The following is a 24,390-nucleotide window of genomic DNA, read 5'->3' as shown; positions in this document are numbered from 1 at the left end:
CTCTTTTATGTTGCCCCTCCCCAATGGGTTTCTCTGGTAAGACACTGGCAGATCTGAAAACTTCTGTAAGTTTGTGAAGCATTTTAGTACCAAGTCTGAAAACAACTTCTGATTAGACGCTTAATCGTAGGAAGAATAAATGATGTTGAAAAAGAAGTTCTTTGCAAAACAGCACAACACAGACCTCAGCACTCAACTTTCAGCTTTTCACAGTGTGCTTTGTACACTATTTTAGTCAACATCTACTGTCAAATTTGGTCCTTATCCATCACAATAATTTTAGGAATCATTTTATAGCGTGCATGTATAAAATGATAGCTTTAAAAAGTAATGGTGAATCTCAGAGTTCCAATTCTGACCCGAGACAGTTGCTGAGTGGAAACAAAATTAAAAAAAAACAAAAACAAAAAAACAATCAGTGCAAACACACAGCAATTTGTATGACTCCTCCACCGAAGGATGTGGATAGCAGTCAGTGTGGTTTTGTCACTGTAAAACTACTTGCCTTGCAAGCTGTAGATTTCTCCAACGCTGTTCTGACGCGTAATGTGATGCCAGTATGCACTACGAGGAAGAGAGATGGATTTCGATAATGTCATTGGTTCAGTCAAGCTTGTCTGAAGCTAAAAGAAAAAGAAAATGTATTTTAGGCCTTCTTGGAGATATCAAGCTAAAATCAACCCTTTAAAATGCCAAGGATTGAATGTGAGTGACAGAAAGAAGAATATGGGAAAGATATCCATAAAAATTTTCCATTCAATGATAACTGTGTCAAAAGTGAAATTGCCACAGAAAGATTTCCAGTGTTCCAGTGGGTGGCCCAAAGATATATTATATATATATAATATATATATATATTATATATATATATCTTACTAACTAGACTTAGTGGGAGGGAGGGAAAGAGAATGGTGGAAAGGCGGTGGGGGGAAACAGAGACAGAGAGATAGACAGGCAGAGATAGAGATGGAGAGAGAGGGAGAGAGAGAGAGAAAGAGAGAGAGAGAAAAAGAGAGAGAGAGAGAGAGAGAGAGAGAGAGAGAGAGAGAGAGAGAGAGAGAGAGAATATTGGAAAAGGCATGTTGGGTGAATATGGGGAGATTTACAGGAGTAAAATGAGGTCGATATGGTCATATTTCTTTTACAATGTATGAAATCGTTAAAAATAAGGAAACATCTAGAAAAGTATGTGGAACAAAATGGGGAAGAAGGGAAATAGCTCAATGGGAAAAAGAGATTGCTGCACAAGAATGAAGCCTAGCACCTGCATAAATAGCTGGGTGGCTAGGTACATTCCAGTAACCCCGGTGTTGCAGGGTGTGGCCTGTCTATTCACAGGAGAGTGTGCTCCAATTTCAGTAAGAGGCTGTCTCAAGGAGATAGTTTGGAGTGTGATAAAGCAGGATATCTGTGATAAAGAAGGATATCCCTTCTCTTCCATACACAGGTGCTCAGCCCATCATACATGTGCATTACCACACACATGCCACATACTGCTATAAATATTAAAACATATCAAAAAAGAAAAAAATAAATATTCTTAACTTGTTAAGAATGGAATCTGACTCATTAAGAGGGGCACTAAGAATCTCAATGGCCTTTTGTCAATGAAGAAAGAACAATGAAAAATACTCAGGGAGAATCAGACATAGGTCATGTTGCGAACTGGTTTGCATTTTAGTGGTTAAGAAATATTTATACAGTCCACAGTGTTTTCCAATGTATAGAATGGTGAAATAACCCAAGAAATGAAGTAGCAGACTACCAGAGGAACATGTCCTAGAAAAGGTGCCAAACAGAAGAGAGCCATTTTCAGACATTTCTTAACACCTCCTCCCACCTTTTGCAGGGCTGCTTTTCTTTAATGTATCATTTTCTTGCACATATTGAATGAATGCTCTCACTGAGAATCTCCGTAATAAGAGAGCTAAATGTGTTTGTATTTTTGAATACACTGTTTTGAGGTTAGCTGATTACATCATTCCCTGGGGCGTAAGATCAACACACACACACACACACACACACACACACACACACACACACACACACACACACACACAGAGGAATAGATTAACAGCTTTAAGAAAGAAACTTATGTTTATTTATTTATTCCTATTGTTTTAAAAATACAGAAATGGTTTTATTTGGTCTTTGTTACTTTAACACAAGCCGAGCAATACACAAACAGACCCCTTAGCTACTGTCATCCAAAAGCTAAGAAGGCCATCAAATAATTTATGAGGCCTATAACAGAGATGTCTCTGCTTCCTTGTAACCTTTCCACCTGGCATTGCAACTACTGTATTTGGAAAGTGCCTCAATTTATGCCGTTCTGTTGCTATAAAATCTTCATGAAATGTTTTCATATTGGAACATGGAATTTGGAGTAATCTGAATTTGCTATCTTGTACAAGATCAACATACTCAGTTTATTTGAAAGCCTATCTGCAGAGTAACTTTGCAGCTGGTTCTTATGTATCCACAATGATATAATTCACATTCTCTTCTCTATTTACACATTATGTATGCTCCCCACACCCATATTCCATATACTTTGGTATGTGTAGGAATGTGAAGGAAAATAGATTTTGTTTTCTGTGCTGAGATTAAGTAGAGCTTTCTGTACCTACAGCATCCTTGTTATTAGTGTCCCATCCCAGACAGCTGGAAACAACCGTGTTTAGGGATACCCATGTTAAGACACCATCAAATATGCCCACATGGATAAACTTAGTCTCCCTCTACTTTAGAGAAGTAGAGGTAGGTTTCATTTTATGATGGTGTTATTGATAGAGGAAGTCAACTTCTCCTATGAAGCATGGAGTTGATTAAACACATAAATCTTTATTTAATTCATGTCAGCAATGTACATTAAAAACATCAACTAAACTGAATTAATGCTAATCATAGTTATGTTTATTATATAGCCTATTATTTTCTTAATCTAATCTAATGTACTATTTTTTATAAAATAGATATTTCTAAAATTTAATGAAAGTCATTTTCCTTCTGTAGTTAAATTTAATTGTGGTAAACATTGTTTTACACCAAATAATCAGTCTTGGGCATCATAGAAGCACAATAAGCATATATATGGTAACTACTGAAAATAGATGTTAGGAAACCAGCAGAAAATTCCTCCCTTAACATCTGAGGCTTCAGACCTCTTGTAGGATAATTTTCCCTTTCCATGCTGACAATGCCTTTAGCTATATTCAATTTCATCATCCCTTTGCCTTAACTTTAGTTACTTTCTATTTACTTGTAGAAAGAGACACAGCTGTACCTAAAACTTGGTTATGGCTTTTTCTCTACCTGTTTACCTATGTTTCCTCCACACTTGAATTGTTTTCCTGGCCATCAGAGTGTAACTCCCCATTCATACCTGTATAAAGTACTGTTAGGGAGTGAACTGTGTCCTCACCAAATACAGTGAAGAATAAAATCCCATGTGAACGTATTTAGAGGTGGGCTTTATAAGAGGCTAATTAAGGTTAAAAGAAGACCATGTGATACAATCCTGGTCCAAGAGAATAGTGACCTTATAAAAAGGGGAAGAGACTTCAGGGGATAATAGCCATAGAAAAAAATGCCATGGATTGACACAAACGGAAAGTGGACATTTACAAGGCAAGAATTGAGACATCAGAAAAAAACCCTAAACCTGTTCAGTGGTGACTTTGAACTTCTAGATTACAGAATTGTGAAAATGTAAATTTATGCTGGCTAAGCCACCTACTCTACAGTCTTTCTTACAGCCATACCAGACTAATATAGGAGATGTATACTCTCAGATATGATCTGTGCAGTAATTTTTAATTGTCTTACTTCCTATAAACAATGTATTGAAAATTAGATAGTCCCAGACAGAAAATTATATTTATAATAGAAAGATAGAAAGAAATATATACATCTGTGTATATGTGTAAAGGAAAAATTATGAGACCATTTGTAGAAACCCACAGCTGGAGTTTCTACTTCTCTAATAATACACTGGGATCAAAAGCAACTTGAGGATGAAAAGGTTTATTTCATTTTAACTCTTTTCATCTCTGAGGTAAGTTGGGGTAGGAACTCAAGGCAGGAACCAGAAGGCAGAAACTGAAGCAGAAGCATTGGAGCAACACTGCCTACTGAACTGAGGTCTATGGCTTTCTCAGACTGCTTTTGTATACACCTTAGGACCACCTGCCTAGGGGTATAGTCACCCTCAGTGGCTTAGACTCTCTCAGATCCATCATTTATCAAGAAAATGTCATACAAACTTCCTGTGGACAATCTAATGAAGACATTTCTCAATTGAGGTGGGGTTTTTGTTGGTTGGATAATGCTAGCTTGTGTCAAGTTGGAAATAAAACAAAGCAAGACATAACTCCATATCTGTCTTATTTATTGTGTGTTAATAAGTGAAAAAGGATTAATTCATGTATTTTATAACACAATTTCTGTCTAATTTATTGTGTTATAATACATTTATTGGAACAGGATTTTCTAGTTTCTCCTTTTAGAGAATCTTCTATATTGCTTTTTTGTGTGTGTTTTATCTAGTGAGAAATTGCTTAAGAAACCACAACAAATCCTGGGCCTTTGTGCCAGAACTACCTGAGTACTTAACTACTAACTCCCTGGCAGGCAACATTCACCTGATTCTCATTTTGCATAGGTGGGGTTAGGACTCAGAAAAGGTGCTATAGCACAAATGCAAAATCAATTCGTCAGGGGAGCAGTTAGCTCAACCCTTGAAACATTTGCCAGGGCTTTTGGTCACCTCCTTTTTCTGAACATTTACTTCATTGGGAGGCTGAGCAATGAACCAGAGAATGCTTATTTGGTGTCTGAGAAGAGTGCAGGTCACAGCTCAACCAAGTGTGAAGAGTAGTTGAGATGTTTGTGTTCTACCTGAGAGCACAGACCACAAAGTCAAAGTCAGAGAGCATGACAGAGTCTCAAAGTGCTCCATATACAATGAAGTTGATACCTATATGAGCAAACTGCCTTAGATCTTATTCAGACAAGTAATTAACAAGGTGTTTATTTGTATATATTGGAGATCTATATATAGGTGATAGAAAAATAGATCCTAATACTATTTACAAAAAATAGAGCAAGCAAAAAAATGATATTGGAGGTAAAGATGCATATCTGGTCTAAGTCAAGGTGATCTAGAGAAGTACAAAACCTAAAAAAATAAGTAGAAGGAATATTTGATCCATGTGAGCAGGCAGGGACAGGTAGGACAAGCAACAGAGCTAAGCAGACAGTATATTCATAGGTGTGCCTGCATGTATGTGTATCTGTGTATTCACATGAATGAGTCAAACTAGAAAAGGAGAGTTAGTATCTCACTTTTTGTCTGTTGATATGATGAAATAATCTGACGAAAGCAACCTAGGGGAGAAAAGGTTGGCTTACAATTCACAAAAGTGAGAAAGTCAAGACAGTCTGAGCTCAGCTCCCACATCACAATCATAATCAGGAGACAAGGGCGGTGAATGCTCCTGCTCTTAGCCTGCTTTCTTTATTTATACAGTCCACGATCCCAGGCAGAGAAAGGTGCCACCAAGAGTAGGTGGGGCTTCTACTTTGAATAGTAAATCAAGAAATTATTCTATAGACTTATCTCTCAGGTTATTTTATATCTGTCTAGTTAACAATTAACACTAACCATCACACCTATTGTATGAGTTAAATGCTTCATGGTACATAAATCAACATGTCAGTTGATATGTCTGAGACTAGAGAGGATAGATAAGAGCATATGCTATATAAAAATAAAAAACCTATTGCAAAGATTGCAATAACCAAAAAGCACACTACTATAACATATGAAAGGCATGTTTGTTATTTAAAAAAAGTTGTTCTTTGTAATAAAGAAGTATATACAGGGCCCTCCAACTTGAGAATACTGCATTTTATTTGTTCTTAGAAACAAGTTTATGAAACATTAAAATTGTATGTGAATAGAGACCCCAGGGACAGTAAGCCAACCATACTTGGCACTGTTTGTAGTCATTAAAACAATCCTCTGAAGTTTGATGGTTTATGGGCAATTGATTTCTCACAGATTTGGCTTAATTTTCAGTAGGGGACACCTCGCACTTAATCTTCCATTTTATTCAAGATAAATGGGAAGGAATTAGTAGACATTTTGCTGAGCTTGTTCCAAGGTAAAAAATAAAATGTGATTTACACAGTCATTTAATGGAAGTTGTTCCAATGTCATTCATTTGATCTTCATAGAAAATTATTTTAATTTAGGTTGAAACAGTGATTGTTACTACTGTATGCTTTAATTATGTACTAACAAATTACATTTAGGTAATTTGAAAAAAACATAAGACAAGCCCTAGCATTAGACTAACGGTATCAAAACAAGTAGTTTTAACAATGTTAATTTGTATTTATAATCAACGAAACTTTTAAGAGTATATGTACATTCAAGCCAGACTTGGCGCTGCATTCATATACTCCTAGATACTCAAGAGGCTGAGGAGGGAGGGTTCTGAGACCAAGGCCAGCCCAGGAAAATCAGTGAGACCCTGTCTCAAAATGAAAAGAAGGGAAAGAAGCCTTGAGATAAAGGTTGGTAGTGGAGGCCTTATGTCTGTCTCCAACAGCGCAGAGATGAAAAATATCTGTGTATCTTTAGAGTATTTCGCATCTGTAAATTAGATGGTATATGTCTTTACAGAGCTATTCTTTTAACACAAGGATGATCATGAACACTTGCTAAATACTAAAGCTCATGAGTTTTTTACTTTACAATTTTGTTTCTTTAAAGCTTTAAGTAGATAATGCTTTATGTAAGTAATTTTCAGTATCAATACATTTTCCAGAAAGCCCTGCTTGTATACTAACTTTCAAAAGTAGATGTTATGGCCAGGTTCCACATAGCCTTCTATAGGAAGTGATAGATAAAGAACCTGCTTCACATCACGTAGCTCCATTAGTCTTGCAGTGATTACCACTTCCACACACCTTGTGTACTTTCACCTACCACCACAGGGTGTGAGAGCAGTGATTACCGTCATCAAAAGCAGCACGATTGTCCTGTCACAGTTTTTTACTTTGTCAGACAGGAACTTGCTACGAAGCCCTTGAATCTGTGGTCTTCCTGTTTCAGCCTCCCAAGTGCCAGGATTACAGATGTACACCAATACATCCATCCTCACTTCTCAAATTGTTATCTTGACTTTTACAGTTTATTTGGCTTTGATTATTTGTTTTAAAATAAGGTAGCTTTGAACTTGCAATGTTATATTTGTAGGCTAAGTTAGTTTAATCTTTGAAATCTTTTGTTTCATTTAAGAAAATTAGCTGGTCGGGCGGTGGTGGCACATGCCTTTAATCCCAGCACTCAGGAGGCGGAGGCAGGCAGATCTCTGTGAGTTCGAGGCTAACCTGGTCTACAAGAGTTAGTTCCAGGACAGGCACCAAAGCTACAGAAAAACCCTGTCTCAAAGAAAAAAAAAGAAAGAAGGAAAGAAAGAAAGAAAGAAAATTAGCTGATAAAGGTTTATGCATATGATCCCTAGAGTTTGCTAAGCTTCTGGGACTATACTCAGACAAGTATGTTAAAGATGTTCTGTGTTCCACCACAGAAAGATGCTTCCAAGTTTTTCATATTTTTGCTGTAGAAAACCTTATCTTTCTCATGCTGATAGAACTCCCTGAGAATGTACCTAAGAAGAATGTTTCAAAGGAATCCTTCAGGGAAGCTAAACTGCTAAGAATATATCCCATCTGGGAGGCCGTTTAGTTCCCCCAAAAGTTATAAATGACTACATGCTCGCCACTTACAAAAACTATCACTATATTTTATATGCTCTAAAATTTCATCCATTTTAAGACAAACCAAACCATCATTATACCAAGCACTGCAATTGATTGGTTCTGTCAGTTAAGCTGTGGCCTACATTTGAGTGAGAGCTGCAAAAATGAAGAAGGAAAAAACAAAACCAAGTCTGTCATCTTGGAATTGATGCAATATGGTAGTGTTTTCCAGATCATTCAACTGCCTATGAGAACAACATGCTATCTACTTATTGATAGAGCACTTCATGGAGCACCATTTTGTAGAGGGGTCATGAGGAATGATTAGTAAAGTTTAACTGGAGAAGGGTGAATTCATTTAGTTTCTATCATTATTTAAATTATTTACTGCAGAGCCTCTCTTTCTATCCTGTCTTCCCTGTGACAATAAAAATAAGAATTTCAGAAAAAAATCATTTTAAATATTGATTTTTTTCTAGACAGGCTTTCTCTGTGTAACATTCTGGGTAACCTGGAACTCTCTTTGTAGACCAGGCTGGCCTTGAACTCACAGAGTTCTAGCTACCTCTGCCTCCTAAGTATTGCGATTAAAGGCATGATCACCACTGCCCAGCTAAATATTGATTTTTTTTTACAAAAGGATAAAGTATAAATTTCTATGTGAGGAGCTATCAAATAGGTGTTTGAGTTGCTTTTGGTATCACAAGTTTAGAAATTACTTCTCAAAATGTCTTTCTTTTATTTACTTATATTTGAAAATATGTCAGGAAAAGTTTTTTTTTCATTCATGTTTTCCCCAGTTATTGTATAAGCAATACACATTTTACCATGCCTATAACCCCAGTTATTTTTAAACTGTAGGCATTTTACCATGTCTATAAAAAAAGAATTTAAAAAGGTAGTTTCCTGCACCCTTCTTCCTCTCACTCCCTCCAAGATCTCCCTTCCAAAATCAATGTCTGTGTTGTAGTGACATTTGTGACTTTCCTGTCTATCCAGGGTTGATCTGTATTTAATTCAGCATGCTGGGTCATGGGATAATTATGGCTGAGCCTGTGATGTGTGGTTTCTATTACAAGGAAGGTCAACATTCTTCTAGGCAATGTGGTGCCTTGATAGTAGACCATCTTTTAGTAGTGGAAATTAATGAATTTCCATTGTTCTTGACATATTTCTATATATAAAAGAGAAATTGATTTTAGACATGCCATTCAATTTAAATAACTAAATTAAATAATTTTATCAATGAAATTAATAATAGTAATGCACCAGAAATAGCTTCAGTTTAAAAGGTAGTATGCTGGCTTAATTTTTCAATGTATCCAAAATGAAACCTCTTTTCTTTTTGTGTTTAAATATTTTTATTAATTTTTTGAAGAGTTCATTCAATGTATCTTGACCATATTCACATTCAAACTCTTACAAGATTTATCTTTGCATTCCTATGCATCCAACACTGTTTTCCTTTTAAAAATGCAATCTACCATATAAAAACACTAAAAAAAAACCAAAACAAACTACATGATCATCTCAGATGCTGAAAAGGCCTTGACTAAATCTAATACACTTTCATAACAGTTTTTAAAACACACTAGGTTCAATTTTTGTTTGAACACACTCAGTCTAAAGCTTTGGGGAGTGGGATCTGTCCTAGAGCAAGACAGACCTCCCAGGGCCATATCTTAACATAAACTGACTTTGTTCTCTCCTAGAAGGTATCCAATCCCAATACCTCATCAGCTAAGTGCATCAGTTTGAGCCCTTATTCCCACCTCCATTCTGGCCTCAGATTTTGTGCATTCTGTAAAAGTTACTGTGTGTTCATCTGTACAACTAACCAGCTGTGTCTAGAAAATACTGTTTTCTTGTAGTCATTTCAGCAACCACTTTTGATTGGACTCCAGTTTCCATTTTTGAGGTGGAACTCATGAAAAACCCATTATTTTTTCTGCATAAGACATATTTATGTTTAATAACTAAAAATATGCTGAAACTTCCTTAGATCCAGCTTTACAAAGAGTTTTTTCTACTCTTTACAGTAGAGTAGAACTGAGGAGCTGTGGGAAGGCATCAGAAAGCCTCTCATTCTATGTAGGGCATTGTCTCTGAAGGAACCACAGGTGAACTTCTCAGGAGTCAATGACCCAGACACTCACTTTGACTCCACTTTGACAATATTACTACCATTTATTAAAAATTTCAGGATCTTGAAGTCAGGGATGGTAGGGAAAGCTTGGTGGCCTGGGATGGGGGGGGAGGGAGGAAGGATGAACAAGGGATCAGGGAAGATTATATTTCAACTAAGGGACCCATTTTAGGGTTTACAGGAGACTTGAGTATATATGGGATCCCAGGTCCAAGGAGAGATCCCCCAGATTGCTCTCTGGACAGAGGAGTGGGTGCCTGAATCGGCCGTGGCCCATGTCCATACTGATGTATATTTTGCTTATCACCATAGATCCTGCATCTGACGAAGGATGGCGATACAGTCGGAAACCCACATTGCAGCACGGGACTGAGCCCCCCGAGGTCCAAATGAGGAGCAGAAGGAGGAAGAACATGAAAAACGAAGTCAGTACTGCGAGGGATGCCATCACCCACTGATACAAGGGAACGGATCTGATGAGAGTTTACCAAGGCCAGTTGGACTGGGACTGAAAGAGGACGTGATCTAACCAGACTCTCCGAATTTGGCCGGATTCTCTGACTGTGGCTGACCCGAAGTCTTTCTGAAAAGCCATTGACTATGACACTGGGACCTGTTTCCTCTACATATAATGGATTTTGGGGATCCAGTCTGTTTGGACACTCACCTTCCTGGACCTGGAGGGAGGGGGAAGGAACTGGAACTTCCCACAGGGCAGGAAACCCTGACTGCCCTGGGGGACGAAGAGGGAGGAGGAGGGGGAGTAGGGGGAGTGGGAGGGTGTTGGGAGGGGGGGTGGAAATGGAAACTTTTATAATTTAATAAAATTTACTCTAAAAAAAAAAAAATTTCAGGATCATTATGTCTTACACATAGTTTTAAGGCTGTGAACACTGATGTTTCAAGAAGTCAAGGAATTTGGCCCACTAGATAATACCAACTATTCGATCTCACCAAACTGTAGGCAGTCTTAAAGAGGACACTTTTCTCTTGCATTCATCTGTACAGTTAATTGAGCACCAATTGAGTGCATAATGATCTTCTGCCAGTTAATAAGTAGCTAACCTGTATGCAAAAACACTGTAACTGAGCTAGTCATTATTAATTATTTCTTTCTCGGTGAAGGAAAACAAAATATACATCTTTAATTGTCTTAGCAATTTAATGGGTATTTTTTCTGATGATATTCAATACTGCTTATGAGAAAATGTATTGTTCTATTCACTATAGCTGAAATTATACTAGATATCAGATTGTTTTATTAAATCATTAAAAATTACATTTATTTATTTATGTGTGTGCTAAGTGTGCAGATGTGTGCACCTGTCATGATGTGTGTGGATGTCGGAGAACAAATTTTAGAATTCTTTCTTTTCACTATGTGGGTTCCAAAGATTGAACTCAGGTTGTCAGACTTCACCAGAAATACCCTTATTGGCTGAACTATCTTCTCAGTCCTTTAAAGTGACAATAGAAATATAGCATGACTTAGATGATGGAATAATATCAAAATCCATCAGCTGATGTGGCTATAGTGAAGAGATGATAATAATGGCAAAACCCAGTTTAACAACCAGGTAATATTATAAGATCTTGTTGAACTGCTTCTTTTCAGGAAGAAATGGCAGTTAAGACATTATTTCTATTGTGTTTGTGCAAGTTTATAAATTTAAAAATCATGTATTATTAAAAAGGTAAAAGTAAATGTTTTTTTAATGGTTGTAAACTTATGTTTAGGGCATCCATTGCTTAATGAGATTTTTGGTTGCTTAATCTTTTAGAAGTCTTTTAAAGCGTATGATAATACATAAGAATTTAAGTATTAATATCACATGGCCTGGTTTGAAAACAAAGCAAACAAATAAAAATCACTGTCATCATTCTATTTTGTAATAAATTAATACTTAATACAATGCCAAATTTTTGCATTTTAGAGGGTTTTAGATATTTTTGTACTTTTGCTTAGTTTTCACACAGAACTTTATCTTATTTTTAGACTGAAAACAGGAATTAGATAGAGAATACTGAAATGATCTTTCATGCTTGTTGGAAAGTCTTGTGTTTTAGAGGAAGTGTATTAAAGTGAAAAATATTGTCTGGGAGACTAGGAAGCCCCGATAATGATTCTAGAACTTGGTGTTCTTGAGATGTTACCAGGTCACGGTATACTGCTCTCAGAGAAGTGTTAGATTAGCTTATTCTGAAGAATGGACTAGACAGGAAATAATTTAATTTTACTAGCATTAAGCTTCATAGAGAAGCATACCTGCAAAATTGACATGTAATTTCATCCAAATGCTCTGTTTACATATGATTTGGTGGATTCCAATGTCGAGTCTCTCTGAGCCCAGTGAGCATCTGTGCCTCATAGAGAGGAATCACATCCCAACTTCAGAAAGTATAAGATACTTATACAGGTATCCATCATCTCAAAACTTCAGTGATAACTGTCTGCCTTTCCCCAAGTTTGGCAGACTTTGATAAGCATATAGCAGCCCAGCTGATGCTATTACATTTTATTTAAAAGAAAATTGTCTCAGGATTGTTAGACATTCTTGAAAGAACGTGAATGATAAGTTGTCACCACATGTGGATTAAATAACTTGCTTTCTTCACAGATACTGTAAGGTTTGTAAGTATTCAGAATCTCGCTGTATGCTCTTTCACCATCATAAGACAAAGGGTTTCATGAGCATGTGTATGTGTATGGCAACTAAGTAGATAGAACTGTGAAAGTTCTGCTACATAGTAGATAGGGACCTTTAGAGACTGAACACCCTCCGCAGCAGTACAGTCTGCAAGCAGTGATGTTGGACAGTGAGTTTGGAACCCAAACAGGATCCTGTGTTTCATAACTAATAATTGTCATCTACTGAAACAATTCTTGATGTTTTCTTCATGAAAATATAATTAAAATTCTTCTATGATAATTTGCACACTTAAAACAAGTATAAGTAACAAATTTCAACTCTTGCCTCATTTTCTAAGCAATCCGCAACAGGTCGCACACAGATCTATGAGAGCACGGTTTCTAAGTCCTGGACAAAAATAACTTCTGTGCTACACTGAGTAAGCTATTGCAGACCTTAGAGGTTGACTTTTATCGGTTTGATAACAAGCTAGAGCATGGGTGGACACCATGCACTATGCAAATAGACACATATAAATATAATATATATCAGCCCAGGGATGGACATTCATTCACAAGCATTAGGTTACATAGGATGGAGCCTTACCCGGGCCTTCTGCTCCATTTCTAGCATTAATCTTTCATGTTGCTCAGCTATGGCCAGTGTTGCAGAGTGGACCTTCTGATAGATCATTTCTCCTTCCCTTGTTTGAAAAGTGAATAGTCCTTCTCCCGTGTCACACATTCTGTAAAGAAAGAGAGAAAGAGATGGATCTTTGTGTATTCAAGTGTTGCCAACAATTTCCATGTCAAAGATGCCCTTAACTGTCAGGTTTTCTCCTCCACGCTAGTTCATTCTTGGAAAAACCATCCAGTATATGCATCTCTAAATGTACATTGTGGGGAACTAAAGGTGAAAATTCATGTGTACTCGGGTTTTTAAATGCTTTCCAAACTGTAAAGGAACAAACAAAAATGATTTAGATATGCTCAGTGTGGGAGTCTGATTGCTGACATTGGAGTTTCCCTACTCTCAGAAATAGTTACCATATACTCTATCTTTTTTGTGCAAAGAACAGGAGTTTTAAAGTCTATCAAACATAGCCTATTTGAATTTAAAAATATTTGGCTTTAAGATAGATTCTGCCAAAAAAAAAAACCAGGGGTGTAAATTTAATCAAGATGCTTAACCTGCCAATTTCTGCTATGTTTACAAAATACAAATAATGGAGCCAATTCATACAATCTTAAAGGTTAAAGAGTTGGTAAATAGTTTACAGTGTTGTTTAGCATACTCAGAGTGTTAAAAATTGTTAGCTACTTTCACCATAAAGTTTAGAATGAATATTAATGAAAGTTTAGAGGTCATTGAATAAATATCTCCTCTAGAGAAAAGCTGGGTTGATTTATTTTTGCTCAATAAAAACAGTTATGTTTTTGTTATAAGTTAGGAAGAAGTATAATACAGTTGGCACTATGGGTGACAACATATTATAATATTGAAATCCTTACCGGATATTCTAGCAGAAATATCAAAAGCTAAGTTTATTTTCACTTATTTAATGATAATCACATAATAAGACAGTCTTAATTGAAAATTATTAAAAATATATTTACCGATCAGTTTGAAAGGCTAACTGTGGTATAAAATCTTTTTTATAATTATTGTTTTAGCCCTGTTTTAAAACTATAATTGAAAATTATCTATATCCATGTGATATTAATTACTCTAATATGAAGAATTAGCTGAATTTCTATGCTTCTGGTTTTAAGTTAATATCATTGAAAGAGTTACAGGTTACAATGTCAGAATATTCATGTGACAAAAACTATTGGAGAATTTGGATTTTCCCCGATGACTCTCCAAGAGGACTTTAGTGGCAAAGAAATGTCTCAAGAGACTTTCGACATTGTCAGAGCTGTGACTGCCATCCATCTGGGCCCATCCAACCAGCACTTAGATTCTCTGAAAGCAATCTTAATAAAATTCACACAGCATGAAATGGAAAGTCTTGGGAAAAAAAATCAAGAGTTTTCAAAAAGTGAAACAAATGAGCTATCTTTGTTGATGCAGGGGTGTTTGGAAATGCAAAAGCCACAGAAAATCCATTGATAAGTCCTGAACACATCTTATTTGAGGTGGAGAATTTGTTCACTGTCAAGTACAGAATGCTGCTTATTAGCCTCGGGAAATGAGATAATGAAGGCACAAATTGTTATTTCATACCCAGTCATTCAAATGGGAAGTCCTGATACTTGTCCACTTCCTGAGACTTAATTTTTCCCAGTGGGGGACTTGAGTGCTTACAGGAGGGTTTCCCTAATTTTGGAAATAACTACCAAACTACCATTAATTTCCTTTGAGAAACGAACAAGCATTTGAATGCATTATAGAAAGAGAAGAAACATCAAGTGCAAGGAGCTTCTTCTTCACTGTGATTCTATAAACCAAGGGGAAGGTTCAGATTCTTCACTTGTGATTGAGAATTAAAAGGAGAGAAAACAATTACTTCTGAGATTTTCCAAGTAACAGAGAGAAGAAAACCATTGGTTAAGAAGCTCTGTAAGCTAGCAGACAGCCATCGGAGGGGTGAGTTTGCTTCTGGCCCGCGGCAGGAGCCCAGTGAGGAAGAGTTCAGGCTTTCCCCAATCCCCTAGACTCTCAGGGCAACCTGCAGTGGTGGCTCCACCATGCTAAGCTCTCCTGCCTGCCATCCCAGCTTCCATCTAGGAACACCTTCCTATATTTCTCCCTTCCCCCTGGGGCCATAAAATTTCCCTAGCTCAGCTGCCTTGCGCGCTGGGCCTGGGCTGTAGGTGCAACCTGGAAGGAGGGAGTGCCTGTGTTTCAATAGCCTGCCTGAGGAAAGGTAGGCCTCTGTCAGTGAAGTCCTTGCCCAACAAGGGAACCTGACCTGGTACCAGAAGATCCAATAGAGAGCATTTGAAGGAAGAGATGGGCAGACACCAAGGCAAGACCTCATCCAACAATCTGAAAAACAACACGAAAACACCAGATCCCAACGATCCTACAATAGAAGAACTTGAACACCTTAATCCAGAAGAAGTGGAAAAAAGTGTCATTATGAAAGCATTAGAGTCCCTTAAACAGGATATGAATAACTCCCTTAAAGAATTGGGTGAGAAGTATAACAAAAAGTTTGAAGAAATGAGTAAATCCGTGAATGATACCCTGGGAAACCAAGAAAAGACAATCAAACAGGTAAAGGAAACAGTTCAAGAATTGAAAACTGAAATGGAGGCAATGAAGAAAACACAAACTGAGAACTGGCTGGATATGAAAAACCTAGGTAAACGAACGGAGACTACAGAATCAAGCATAACCAATAGAATACAAGAGATAGAAGAACGAATCTCAGATTCTGAAGATATCATAGAGAAAATAAACGCTCTGATCAAAGAAAATGGCAAATCCAACAAATTCTCTTCACAAAACATTCAAGAAATCTGGGACACAATAAAAAAACCAAATCTAAGAATAATAGGAATTGAAGGAGAAGAATTGCAGATCAAAGGCCCAGAAAATATATTCAACAAAATTATAGAAGAAAACTTTCCCAACCTAAAGAATGATATTCCTATGAAGGTTCAAGAAGCATACAAAACACCAAATAGACTGGATCAAAAAAAAAAAAAACATCCCCTCGCCATATAATAATCAAAACACAAAACATACAGATTAAAGAAAGAATATTAAGAGCTGCAAAGCAAAAAGGTCAAGTAACTTATAAAGGTAAACCTATCAGGCTTACACCGGACTTCTCTATGGAAATCATGAAAGCCAGAAGGTCCTGGATAGAGGTACTGCAGAAACTAAGAGACCATGGATGCAAACCCAGACTACTATACCCAGCCAAGCTATTGTTCATGATCAACGGAGAAAACCAAATATTCCAGGATAAAAATAAATTTAAACAATTTGTAGCCACAAATCCAGCCTTACAGAAAGTAACAGAAGGAAAATCGCAACCCAAGGAATCCAACACTGCCAACACTGCCTACAATAACCCAGACATCTAGTGACCCTTCACAACCACAACTCAAAGAAGAGAAACACACAAACTCTACTACTACTACACACACACACACACACACAAAAATAATCGGAATCAACAACCACTGGTCATTAATATCACTTAATATGAATGGACTCAACTCACCTATAAAAAGGCACAGACTAAGAGATTGGATACGAAAACAGGATCCAACATTCTGCTGTTTACAAGAAACACACCTCAACCATAAAGATAGACATCTAATCAGAGTAAAGGGTTGGGAAAAGGTTTTCCAAGCAAACGGACCTAAGAAACAAGCTGGTGTGGCCATTCTAATATCTAACAAAATTGACTTCAAACTAAAATCAATCAGAAGAGATGGAGATGGATATTTCATACTCATAACAGGAACAATTAATCAGGAGGAAGTCTCAATCCTGAATATCTATGCCCCTAATATAAAAGCACCCACTTATTTAAAAGAAAAACTCTTAGAACTCAAGGCAGTCATCAAACCACACACACTAATAGTAGGAGACTTCAACACACCTCTCTCACCAATGGACAGGTCAATCAGACAGAAACTCAACAGAGAAATAAGAGAATTACTAGAGGTAATTAATCAAATGGACTTAACAGATATCTGTGGAACATTCCACCCAAAAGGAAAGAATATACCTTCTTCTCTGCAGCTCATGGAACCTTCTCGAAAATTGACCACATACTCGGTAACAAAACAAACTTCCACAGATACAAAAAAATATTAGTAACCACCTGTGTCTTGTCGGATCACCATGGAATAAAGTTAGAATTCAATAACAATTCGAACAGCCTACAAACGCATGGAAGTTGAACAGTCAGCTACTGAATCATCCCTGGGTCAAGGAAGAAATAAAGAAAGAAATTAAAGTCTTCCTTGAATTTAATGAAAATAAAGACACAACATACTCAAACCTATGGGACACAATTAAAGCAATGCTAAGAGGAAAGTTCATAGCACTAAGTGCCCAATTAAAGAAAACAGAGAAAGCACACATTGGAGACTTAACAGCACACCTGAAAGCTCTGGAAAAAAAGAAGCAGACTCACCCAGGAGGAGTAGAAGACTGGAAATAATCAAACTGAGGGCTGAAATCAACAAAATAGAAACACAGAAAACAATCCAAAGAATCAACGAAACAAAAAGTTGGTTCTTGGAGAAAATCAACAAGATTGAGAAACCCCTAGCCAAACTAATCAAATGGCAGAGAGAGAACACTCAAATTAATAAGATCAGAAATGAAAAGGGGGACATAACAACAGACACAGAGGAAATTCAGAGAATCATTAGGTCTTACTATAAAATTTATATGCCACAAAGTTGGAAAATGTACAAGAAATGGATTGGTTTTTAGATAAATACCATTTACCAAAGTTAAATCAAGACCAGGTGAACAATCTAAATAGACCTGTTAGTCACAAAGAATTAGAAGCTGTTATCAAAAATCTCCCTACCAAAAACAGCCCAGAGCCAGATGGTTTCAATGCAGAATTCTACCAGAACTTCCAAGAAGAGCTGATACCTATACTCCTTAAGGTATTTCACAATATAGAAACAGAAGAGTCATTGCCAAACTCTTTTTATGAAGCTACAGTTACCCTGATACCAAAACCACATAAAGACACAACCAAGAAAGAGAATTACAGGCCAATCTCACTCATGAACATTGATGCAAAATTCTCAACAAAATTCTGGCAAACTGAATCCAAGAACACATTTGAAAAATTATCCATTATGATCAAGTAGGCTTCATCCCAGAGATACAGGGATGGTTCAACATATGCAAATCTATCAATGTAATCCCTCATATAAATAAACAGAAAGAAAAAAACCATATGATCATTTCAATTGATGCTGAAAAAGCATTTGACAAAATTCAGCATCCCTTTATGATAAAGGTGTTGAAGAGACTGGGGATACAAGAATCAAACCTAAATATAATAAAAGCTATCTACAGCAAGCCGACAGCTAACATCAAATTGAATGGAGAGAAACTCAAAGCCATCCCATTGAAATCAGGAACACGACAAGGCTGTCCACTCTCCCCATACCTCTTCAATATAGTGCCTGAAGTTCTAGCAATAGCAATAAGACAACCAAAGGGGATCAAGGGGAATCAAATTGGAAAGGAAGAGGTTAAACTCTCGTTATTTGCAGACAATATGATAGTATACATGAGCAACCCCAAAAACTCTACCAAAGAACTCCTACAGCTGATAAATACCTTTAGTAATGTGACAGGATAGGAGATTAACTCCAAAAGATCAGTTGCCCTCCTATACACAAAGTATAAAGAAGCAACGAGGGAAATCAGAGAAACATCACCTTTTACGATAGCCACAAATAGCATAAAATATCTTGGGATAACTCTGACCAAGGAAGTGAAAGACCTATTTGACAAGAACTTTAAGTCTTTGAAGAAAGAAATTGAGGAGGATACCAGAAAATGGAAAGATCTCCCCTGCTCTTGGATTGGGAGGATCAACATAGTAAAAATGGCAATTCTACCAAAAGCAATCTATAGATTCAATGCAATCCCCATCAAAATCCCATTAAACTTCTTCACAGACCTTGAGAGAATAATAATCAACTTTATATGGAAAAACAAAAAATCCAGGATAGCCAAAGCAATCTTATATAATAAAGGAACTTCTGGAGGTATAACCATCCCTGACTTCAAACTCTATTACACAGCTACACTACTGAAAACAGCTTGGTACTGGCATAAGAACAGAGAAGTCGACCTATGGAATCGAATAGAAGACCCAGATATTAACCCCCACAAACCTATGAACACTTGATTTTCGACAAAGGAGCTAAAGGTGTGCAATGGAAGAAGGAAAGCATCTTTAACAAATGGTGCTGGCATAACTGTATGTCAACCTGTAGAAGAATGAAAGTAGATCCATATCTATCACCATGCACAAAAATCAAGTCCAAACGGATTAAAGACCTCAACATTAATCTGACCACTTTGAACCAGATAGAAGAGAAAGTGGGAAGTAGTCTACAAGACATAGGCACAGGAAACCACTTCCTAGGTAGTACCCCAGTAGCACAGACAATAAGAGAATCAGTGAATAAATGGGACCTCCTGAAACTGAAAAGCAAAGGACACCGTCAGTAAGACAAAAGAGCTACCTTCGGACTGGGAGAAGATCTTCACCAACCCCTCATCAGACAAAGGCCTGATCTCCAAAATATACAAAGAACTCATGAAACTTGACACTAAAACTCTAATTAACCCAATTAAAAAATGGGGTGCTGATCTGAACAGAGAATTCGCAACAGAACTTCAAATGGCCAAAAGACACTTAAGGTCATGCTCAACATCCTTCGCGATCAGAGAAATGCAAATCAAAACAACTATGAGATATCATTTTACACCGGTCAGATTAGCTAAAGTCAAAAACACCAATGATAGCCTATGCTGGAGAGGATGTGGAGAGAAGGGAACTCTCATCCATTGTTGGTGGGAATGCAAACTTGTGCAGCCACTGTGGAAATCAGTGTGGCGGTTTCTCAGGAAACTGGGAGTCAACCTCCCTCAAGACCCAGCAATTCCACTCTTGGGAATATACCCAAGAGATGCCCTATCAAATCACAAAAGCATTTGTTCAACTATGTTCATAGCAGCACTATTTGTAATAGTCAGAGCCTGGAAACAACCTAGGTGCCCCTCAATAGAAGAATGGTTAAAAAAGGTGTGGAACATATATACATTAGAGTTTTACTCAGCGGTAAAAAACAATGACATCTTGAATTTTGCATGCAAATGGATGGACATAGAAAACCCTTTACTGAGTGAGGTAAGCCAGTCCCAAAAAGAGGAATATGGTATGTATTCACTCATAAGTGGATTCTAGCCATAATTAAAGGTCTTTGAGCCTATTATTCATGATCCTAGAGAAGCTAAATAAGAAAGTGAACCTGAAGATAATCCTGTAGTTATCCTCCTGGAGATTGGAAGTAGACAAGAGTGCCAGGCAACCTCGGGTGCATGGGGGTTTAGGGGATTGTTGGAAGTGGAGAGGGTTAGAGAGAAGGCAGTAGGGGAGGAATGGGGAAATCTTGGGGGATTGGGGTGGGGGGAGGAAGGAAGGATGGATATGGGATCAGGGAAGAATATATTTCAACTAAGGGAGTCATCTTAGGGTTTGCAGGAGACTTGATTATAAATGGGATCCCAGGTCCAAGGAGAGCTCCCCAGATTGTTCTCTGGACAGAGGAGAGGGTGCCTGAACCGGCCTTGGCCCATAACCATACTGACGAATATTTTGCTTATCACCATAGAACCTTCATCTGACGATGGATGGAGATAGAGACAGAGACCCACATTGGAACACTAGACTTAACTCCCTAGGTCCAAACGAGAAGCAGAAGGAAAGAGAGCATGAGCAAAGAAGGCAAGACCAGAGGGAACCTTCACCCGTTGATGGATGGAGATTGAGACAGAGAACCACATTGGAGCACTGGACTGAGCCCCCAAGGTCTAAATGAGGAGCAGAAGGAGGGAGAATGTGAACAAGAAAGGCAGGACCATGAGGAGTGCGTTCACCCACTGATACAAGGAGACCGATCTAATGAGAGTTCACCAAGGCCAATTGGACTGGGACTGAAAGAGCAAGTGATCCAATCAGATTCTCTGAATGTGGTCGGATTTTCTGAGTGTGGCTGTCTCGGGGTCTTTCTGAAAAGCCATTGACAATGACACTGGGACTTGTTTCCTCTGCATATACTGGATTTTTGGGATCCAGTCTGTTTGGATGCTCACCTTCCTGGACCTGGAGGGAGGGGGGAGGAACTTGAACTTCCCACAGGGCAGGAAACCCTGACTGCTCTTAGCGATGGAGAGGGAGGAGGAGTGGGAGTGGGGGGAGTGGGAGGGTGTTGGGAGGAGGGGCAGAAATGGAAACTTTTATAAATTAATAAACTTTTATTAAAAAAAGAAGCCCTGTAATGTAGTTAAGTAACACAATGCAGAAGTAAGAAGATGTGAACAACAGAGGTATGACCTGAGAATTCTTTTAAACTGTCAATTTTTCTTCTATCAAATGGGGAGAACAGAATTTGTCCACAAGTTTTAAAGCTCAAATTAAATTGGCTTATTAAATAATCTAGCAAAGATGTTAATAATCAGGGAAAGGCTCACTTAGCAAGTCTAGTTTTACCAGACCTTCTTCATTCATTACATAGTAAAGACTGTCTTTGATATTTTTCTTGGGATATTACTTCTGTTTCTATAAGATGCCTTTGGTCCTGCTGGATTATGAGGATTATGATATGACTTGGGTGGTAGGTGATTTTGATGCTAAAGGGGTTAAAATCTCAGTAACTGTCATTATGGGGACCTTTAGGGAAGACTATATTTTAAGGCTCAATTTGGGAGTCTTTTTTTTCTTTTTTACAGCACTTCACAGGTGCTCCTGTCTCTGAAGAAAGAATTGTGTCCTATTCGAGAAGTCTGTGCCTCGTCCCCTCATCTCTTCATTCACTGGCTTCAATGTGTGTTGGATGGTAGTCAACCACACTGAGAAGAACAACTTTGCCTTGAGTCTCATAGAAAATTATGATGCTGACGGTTATCTAGGTAGACTACCATTTAATACAAATAGTTCATGCTAGGTTGTCAAGAGTGTTGCAACATGATTGGAATCTGAAAGTTTCAGACTTTTCCCGGAGTGGATATGTTTTAGAATCTATTTCTTGAGGAAATCTCTGAGAAATTCTTCTCTATCTTTACTCCACCTCAGTCTCTACTTCTATGATTCAAAATTACAACCTTTGCTCTCATTTCTGTTTTCCTAATGAATATGGAATATCTAGAGTGTGTACCAGTGTGTTTGTTTATAGGAACTTACATTTCAAATGATACACTTCTATTCTTGGTTTCTGTAGTTGGCCTCTAGGATACAAACAGTCCTAACATAGAACACTAGAGAGAGATTTCCTCCAACACCAAATTGTAGTCATTGTCATACCTTCCTTATCTCTAAGTCAAAAATAACCTCTTTATGAAGTGAAGATTTAGAAATATCAACCTTTCTCTAAGTGGCAAGCAAAAGAGGAAGGGACTGATGAGTGCAGTAGGAGTTTGCCTATGAATAAGATATGATGATATGTGCATTTGAAACTGTCATAATTATATTCATTATTTTGTAAACTTTAAAATTAATAAAAAAGACAATTATAGACAAACTTTTAGGTTTTTTGAGAGGAAAAAAGGAAACACATGTAGTTGAATGGATAAGGAGAGATGGAAGGTGTGGGAAGAACTGAGGATTAAGAAAGAATATGATAAAATATATTGAATGAAAAAATAATAAAAATAAAAATTGATGAAGTCCTGGGTTCAATCCCCACCACCACATTAATCACTGTGGTAACCTAAGTCTGCAATCTTAGCGTTTTGCGGGGAAGAAACTTGAAGATCAGAGGAAAATTCATGGTCATTCCTAGCAACAGAGAGTTCAAGGCTAGCCTGGGATATGTGAGACTGTCTTAATCTCACACTCCAGAACATAATTTAAAATTGTTATCTGTAAATTTCTGGGTAAAATAATTTTGATTTATCTTTCACAAAGTTGTCAGCGGTGGAGTAGAACCAAAGCAGATTCCACAACACTCTTATATTTTTCTTTAGGATTTAAAATTTGACATTCAAGTATAGATGGTAATGAAACTCTCAATACCACAGTAATCAGGGCAATTTAATCCAATTAACACTTTTATTCTGCTCATGATTTAATCTCAATTATTACCTAATAAGGTTGGTGTTTTCCTTCTTTACTTTCAAAAGATTCTTTCTGAGAATTCTGAAGAGTCAAACTTAGAAATGGTAGAAAGTCTAGAAACAGACCGAATACCTTTGCGTTAAGTAACTGACCAAATCGAATCCCAGGTAGTGAAGGGAACTGGAATTTTCCACGAATTGAGCTAGATATAGGTCATTAAAAAAAAAAACCATGTGAATCTGTGTCTCCAAGCACAATCATTTAAATTTCTATTTTTAAATAAAATGCTGATAATAGTACAACACAAAAATGTGAAAAAATAATAAATAAACTAAAGAATTTCAGGTAAAATATGATAGACTGATGAATGCATGTGTGAAAATACTTGCTGTGTGTATTATGTATGTGTCATGTATGTGCATATGCCTGTGCAGGTATGCAGGCCTGTGTATGTGTGAGGAGGCCATAGACTGATACTGGGTGTCCTGTTCTTTTACTAGATACTCTGTTTCTTTAGTCATGATCTGTTACTGAGCCTGGAACTATGGCAGTGGCCAGTGAGCCCCTGCAGGTCTCTCTTGTGGGCCCATGTGTGGTCACACTTGGCTTTTTATGTGGGTACCGAGATTCTAATTCTGGTCCTATTGACTGCACAGCAAGCAGTACTACCCATAGATCCATCTCTCTGGACTTGCAAAAATTAATTTTAAAAAGAAATAAACCATAAGATATAAGGGAACTAACAACACTAATAGTTTCTCACCTGTAAATCAGAAAGATGCACAGTATTTTACTGTTTTTATTATGTGTTTTGAACACTGAGGTAACACACACATTCAACTCTTAGGAGTACCTGTAATTAAGTGTCTATAATTATTACTACTACTAAGGATAGATTTCTAAAATAAATGTCTAAATGAGAACAAAGATGAAAATATTATACACAGTGTGCTAATGTTTCTGTAAAAATATGTGAGACAAAATCTCAGTAGCTAGAAAGAATTAGGGAGATTTATTGTACAAAATTGTGTTTGTGGCAATTTATCATTTTT

General features: G+C 37.2%; 1 protein-coding gene and 1 long non-coding RNA gene across 3 annotated transcripts in view; one reads left to right on the top strand and one right to left on the bottom strand.

Annotated features, from left to right (window-relative positions):
* The window catches only part of LOC146891853 (uncharacterized), a 29,094-nt gene extending 5,550 nt beyond the window's left edge, over nucleotides 1–23,544 (top strand). The window contains exon 3 of the long non-coding RNA XR_014996871.2: nucleotides 22,015–23,544. This is a non-coding gene — a long non-coding RNA (uncharacterized LOC146891853). The remainder of the gene's footprint in view (nucleotides 1–22,014) is intronic.
* Nucleotides 1–24,390, bottom strand: part of Dok6 (docking protein 6) — a 367,856-nt gene that overhangs the window by 82,464 nt on the left and 261,002 nt on the right. For both annotated transcript variants that reach the window (XM_085676334.2, XM_048419471.3), the window contains 2 exons: nucleotides 13,156–13,294; nucleotides 506–623 (listed from right to left, as the gene is read on the bottom strand). In XM_085676334.2, the coding sequence (XP_085532460.1) occupies nucleotides 506–623; nucleotides 13,156–13,294 (257 nt within the window). The remainder of the gene's footprint in view (nucleotides 1–505; nucleotides 624–13,155; nucleotides 13,295–24,390) is intronic.

Source organism: Myodes glareolus, chromosome 13 (genome assembly GCF_982192425.1).
Source record: "Myodes glareolus chromosome 13, mMyoGla1.1, whole genome shotgun sequence".
In the NCBI taxonomy this organism is placed as follows: Eukaryota; Metazoa; Chordata; class Mammalia; order Rodentia; family Cricetidae; genus Myodes; species Myodes glareolus.
Note: the sequence above shows the minus strand (reverse complement) of the source record. Positions and strands in the feature narration are given on the sequence as shown.